Source organism: Tupaia chinensis, unplaced genomic scaffold, assembly GCF_000334495.1.
Source record: "Tupaia chinensis unplaced genomic scaffold, TupChi_1.0 Scaffold146650_1, whole genome shotgun sequence".
NCBI classification, from domain to species: Eukaryota; Metazoa; Chordata; class Mammalia; order Scandentia; family Tupaiidae; genus Tupaia; species Tupaia belangeri.
The window spans coordinates 211397-217686 of NW_006206507.1; the positions used below are offsets into that span (position 1 = coordinate 211397).

A 6290-nucleotide genomic window follows, 5' to 3' on the forward strand; every position below is an offset into this window, starting at 1 on the left:
TTAAACCACAGTCTGGGACTTGAACCATGGTCAGCCATGTGGGAATTCAGCACCTTAACCACCACATCACCTGCTGGCCCCAAAGCTCTGATTTTTAATGTCCAACTGACTTTTTTTATTGTGATGTAATATCCTATGCTTGAAAATGTCTTGGGGAAGTTAATGTTTGGTCTAGTCGTCAGATTGCCATTTTGAGGCAGGGCTGAGAAGGTGGTAGCCACTGTGTTCTCTTTATTTTTATGCACTACCACATGAACACAGTTATTTAACATAATCCTAGTCTGGTCACATTGTAAGATTTCTCTCATAATCAAGTGGGAAGGCCATGGGCTAGTACACAAGAGCTTGGGTTCATAGCTTCATTTTTCAGATGAGCCTTGGTTTCCTCATTTATAAAGTGACACAGGAATAGCTAATAGGAATGTTATTTTTTTTTTCCAACTCTGATTTTCATCACAGTCAGCAGTTTTTAAATCATGAAATGTTTTAAAATGATTATATTATATTCTCCTAAATCTCTCTATCATCTCTTCTTCAGGAGTTTAAAACAGATTTCCATTCATTTCTTCCAGATAAAAATATACTTCAAAGAGTTAAAGTGAGAGCTATGAAATTTTTCCAGGTGACAAAGATGAGAAGGAAGTAAGACCAACATGTTAAGTAATTCAGGGTTAGTCCTGAGTATAACTGATTTGGGAGGACCAGCAGATGGCATAATGGTTGTGTTGCTGGACTCCCATGTAATCGACTGTGGCTTAAAAAACTCACGCCAGACATGTGTGCATGTGTGCCCAAACTCCAGAGAGGAGACTAGAAGAGAAGGAATTGCGCATGGCCAGCCCCCTGGGGGCTAATTTCTCACTTTCTGTCTCTCTGGCGAGTGCATGTGCCTTATATCACAGACTTCTCCCCCCAAAATACAACAAACAAACTGCATTAGAGAAGTTCATCCCTGGCTTCTACTCAAATCCCACTTCCTGGTTGTTCCTGTTTTCTGCAAAAAGGTTATTGTTTTCTATTATGGTAGAAACTTCATAAAACACCTTCCAGGAATATTGTATTAGAATTAGGAATTCTAGAAAGAGAAAAAAACCCTGCATTCTTCAAATGTAACTTTATGAAAGAAAAATATTCTGAGAAGATTCTGGAATATTTACAAGTACTACCACACTTTGCCTTCATGTGTCAACTTATTTTTATGAAAAAAAAAAAAAAGAATTAAAGACAATAACTGAAAATAAATGAAATGCAAAGTCTTCCTTTCCTTCCCTGCAGTCTCCCAGGTTGCCAATTCCCTATTCTCAGAAACCATCATGATAAAGAAATGTGTCCATATCCAGACCTTTCTGTCTCTTCATGTGTTCTATCCCCTACCCTTTGACATTAGCTCAAGGTTTTCTGATTCTATCTTGCTGCTTCCCCAAAGAGAAGCTGTGCCTAGTGGTGACTTAAGATACACTTGACCAGTACAAATGTCATTAATTTCATTAATCTACTTCTAAAAGCCTTTTCTATTTAGGAAGGGAGCATCAAAGCTCTGGGAAATAAACTACAAATAGCCCCACAATAGTAGCAGGATGGCATTTCAAAAGAAGGCATCAAAGAAAGCTCACCAACAGTGATACTTTTTCCTAATGGTTCTGGAAGGATAATTAAGTTGTTTATCACCTTTGATGCTTAGAACCCTAACACAGGTGTTCCCTGGAAACCAATTAAAAATACTTACAGCTGATAAAGAGCACCTCTCAGCTCAACAAATTTACTAATAATTCCAATCCCATTTGGAAAAGAATTTTGTCAGGTCTTTTGACACCAAAAGGCAACTTTCACACTCATTTACACTTCAGGGCCTATAGTGATGAGCACACAGAGGGTATTTACTCAGCCTCTCTTGATCTCGATAGAAGAGTCCTCCAGAAGGCTTCCCTTTGCTATTGAATGACAACTAGTTTCAATGTATGAATTGTGTTCAGTAGCTTGGGATTTTCTTTGAAAGGAAATGGCCTAAGATCTTTCATATAATACTTTTGCCTAATTGTCAGGAAATAGTGGTGCATGGGTCTATTGTCCTCATTTTGTAACTTTCAGGGGACACCAAGTTGATACTTTTAGGATTCATGGCAGATGAATAGGGTTCCTTCTAAAAGTCCCAGAAGATAACAAGTGGCTTATGTGGCAGCCTCTGAATGTGGACTTTCATTTGGTAGGTTGGCCAGAACCCACTTGTTAGCAGCCTTGATACTAGCATTTGTCCCACTAAGGTCCCAGCCCTGACTCCATCCATATTCTTTGTCTACTGTGCTGACCCCGTCTGTTGAAGGCCTTTTCAATCTGGTTGAAAAGTTTGTTGGCATAGTTCCTAATTCTTCAGTCTGAAGCCTTATTAGTTTTCTTATTGATGTGTTTGCTGATTGATTGGTGGATTGGGTTAGCTCCTTTCAGCTGGCCCAGCCTCATTCTGATAGACTTCTCCATGCTTTCAAAACTCTCTCAGGGCAAGCAACTCTCAGGGCACTTTCTTCCCTTATTATTCCCTCTTCAGTCGACTTTGGGTCCAGAAAATCCTAGCCCTGTCACTAAATAGCCATGTGACGTGGGTAAGTCTTTTCTCTTCTCTGGACCTTCATTTTCTCATTTTCTTATTTGGGGAGAGAAAATCAGACCAGATGACACGCGAAGGACTTTTCAGCCCTAAATTTTGTATGATGTGTTTGGCAGAGGGAAGATTGTCACATGCAACATTATTTTTCTCTTCTTTACTCTGTTAGACCAGTTATTTTGTAATTAGTTTCTTATCTAACATTCTCAAACACATAGTTGCATTTAAGAAACCAATTCCTGGGCAGCATTACTGCAATGGAGAGAATGAGGAAGAGACTGATATGATATAAAACTGGGAAGAAAGCTGAGGGCTTGCAGGAAACCAGTGAAACCAATTTTACTCACCGGGAATAAAAATCACTTGAACCATAAATATGGAGAACTTACTGGAAGGAGGTTAGAGCCAGTGGATGTAGTGCTTTTAGTTAAGAAGCCGTTTTAGTGGTCTGGCAAGTGGTAACATTCCCTTGTACCAAGTGACTAAGGAGAAAAAGAGAACTGAACAGATGTAAGAGCTATTTGGGAAGTGAGATTTCCAGGAGTCAAGGATGACTGTTAATGTTCTGGTTTGTGCCATTCAACGCATGGAGGTGTCATTCACTGTGATGTAGAATAACAGAAGAAGACCAGGGTTAGGGTGAGCAGATGTCTTAAATTCAGTCTTAGACAACCAAGTTTGAGATAACTTTGAGACTTCCAGTGGAGATGCCAAGTAGGAACTAGGATATACAGATCTGGAACTAAGAAGGGAGTTTGGGCTAATGTATCAATTTGGAAGTCATCAGGAAATAAATGGTCATTGAAACAATGGATTATCTGAGGGAGAGAACAAGGGTGAAGAGAGAAAAGGGTCCAGGGCTAATTCTAAATTTAATGACCACTTGGAAAAAGATGAAATGGCAAAGGGTCAAAGAAGGAGAGATTATGGAGGTAGGAAAAGCAGGACAGTGTAGTGTCGGGGACAAGGGGCTTATTTAATGAAGGGGGGAAGGTCAGTCGCATGAAATTTTTTTTGAGAGGCTGTATGAGGGTTAAAAATGTCTAAGCGAACTAATGACATGGAGGTAATTGGTGGCCTTAGCCAGAGCTGTTTCTGTGAAATGATAAGGACACAGCCAGATTGGAGTAGGGTGAGGAGGAACTGAGAGATGAGGGGGTACAATGAGCGTTAAGACCTTTTTAAAAATTAGGTTCTGGGGGCCAGCAAGTGATGCAGTGTTTGGCCCATATGACCCAGACCTGGCAGCTTACTTTCTTGCTTTCTTTCTCTCTCTCTCTGGTGAGCACACATGTCCTAAAACAAATGAAAATAATAATAATAATAATAATAATAATAATAATAATAATAATAAAATGATTTTTTGGTGGTGATGAAGGAAAGTACAGCTTTATTGCAAAGCCCAAAGCAAGGAGAGCAGGCAGCTCACTCCCTGAGATGTTCCCCCACCCATGAATTTTTTTTCCATTTATTTATTTTTACCTTTTCCCACAAACATTTACTTTACATATCAAAAAATTTTTGCGCATACTCCATTGTTCTTGACAGTTAATAGACAACTTTCCACATTTCAGAATACTGAATTTTAAAGATAATGTTCAAAATATTTCTTATAATTTTCTATAATTTTGTATGGTTTTAAATATTTTTGAGAAAACATTTACATGTCAACTACACAAATTGTTAAAAAGCAAACACTAGTCATACATAAACCTTCTCAATTAAGCCCTGCCTGCCAAGTATTCTGTGATATACCATCTGCTAGCAAAGATCAGTCTCTTTTTCTTCCTTCAAAGTCTTTCTCAAGATAATCCTCTGGTGTGGTTGCTCTTTTGCAGTCTCTACTGATTACAGTGCTGGGCTGGAAAAATCCAGGTTATTTTATGTTAAATTTAAATTCTTTCATATATCTTCTCTAATCCTCTCAGCCAGGCAGAACTATTTATGGTGCCAGGCCATCTTTCTAAGAGCTTCTGTTGGCTTACTTGAGATTCACATTAGTCCCATAGTTTTCTGATTAACCTTCAGGTATGACATTCCAGTCAAAGCCCTGTCCAATAAGGAGTATTTCCAATTTCTGAGTCAATGCAACAAGCATTACTGAACTTATGCAAATAACCCTTCTCCCACAAAATAAGAATACTCCCAAATATTTCCAATTCAAGAGGGGTCAGGAAGGAAGAAAGTTTGTTTCCATTTAAAGAAACAAACAAGAAAATTATTTTAAAAAATTGCTGAACCTATCAACAACTCAAAAGAAAGTAAAATGTTTAAATTGGGAAATCAAAACATAGTAAAAAGAGAAAATCAGTAATGTTTTACTCAAAAGTCATAAAATTCTATTTTACCATTGAATTTTTAGGTTCAAACACTCTTCTGTTGAATATGCAGTGTTACTGTGGTCCAATCGTTCCGTTTAAATCCTGGAAGTTAACATTCAGCATTATTATTGATATTTCTTGACCCTAGCATTAAATTGGTCATTTTCTTGGTTGCCTTTTTTTCTGTCATTTCTTTATGTGTCTTTAGTTTTCCTGGTACAGCACTCCTTTCAGAACTTCTTGAAGTGTGGGTCTATTACAGGCAATTCTTTCAGGTCTTGTTTATATGAGAATGTTTTTATCCTTTCTTTCCATATGAAAGATAATCTTCCCTTTTGGCTCTCTGAGTAGCACCATGGCGGTTGGCAAGAATAAGCGCCTAATGAAAGGCGGCAAAAAGGGAGCCAAGAAGAAAGTGGTTGATCCATTTTCTAAAAAAGATTGGTATGACGTGAAAGCACCTGCTATGTTCAACATAAGAAATATTGGGAAGACACTGGTTACCAGGACTCAAGAAACCAAAATTGTATCCGACGGCCTTAAGGGCCATGTGTTTGAAGTGAGCCTTGAAGATCTGCAGAATGACGAAGTCGCATTTAGGAAATTCAAGCTAATTACTGAGGATGTTCAGGGCAAAAACTGCCTAACTAACTTCTATGGCATGGATCTCACCCGTGACAAAATGTGTTCCATGGTCGAAAAATGGCAGACCATGATTGAAGCTCATGTTGATGTCAAGACTGCCGATGGTTATTTGCTTAGTCTTGTTGGGTCTACTAAAAAACGCAACAATCAGATACAGAAGACCTCTTATGCCCAGCATCAGCAGGTCCACCAAATCCAGAAGAAGATGATGGAAATCATGACCCGGGAGGTGCAGACAAATGACTTGGAAGAAGTGGTCAATAAACTGATTCCAGACAGCATCGGAAAAGACATAGAAAAGGCCTGCCAGTCCTTCTACCCTCTCCATGATGTCTTCATCAGGAAAGTAAAAATGTTGAAGAAGCCCAAGTTTAAATTGGGAAAACTCATGGAGCTTCATGGTGAAGGTAGTAGCTCTCTGGAAAAGCTACTGGGGATGAGATGGGCGCCAAAGTTGAACAAGCTGATGAATATGAACCACCAGTCCAAGAACATGTTTAAAGTTCAAATTTTTAATAGTGAGAAATAAAAAGTCCTATTTGTGACAGTTAAGAAAAAAAAAGAAAGAAAGAAAGAAAGATAATCTTGCTGGGTATAGTATTCTTGGTTGAAACTGTTTTTCACTTAGCACTTTGAATGTATTTTCCCATTCTTTTCTTGCTCACATTGTTACTGATGAGAGGTCTGAGGTTAACCTGATTGGATAACCTTTATAAGTAAACTGA

General features: G+C 38.4%; 1 protein-coding gene across 1 annotated transcript; it reads left to right on the forward strand.

Moving 5' to 3' along the window:
• Nucleotides 1–5265: 5265 nt before the first annotated feature.
• Nucleotides 5266–6066, forward strand: LOC106733958 (40S ribosomal protein S3a-like). Its single transcript, XM_027768495.1, is given in 2 exon segments — nt 5266–5980; nt 5983–6066. Coding segments are annotated over 2 exon segments (789 nt in total). The 5' UTR covers nt 5266–5275.
• The last annotated feature ends 224 nt before the right edge of the window (nt 6067–6290 follow it).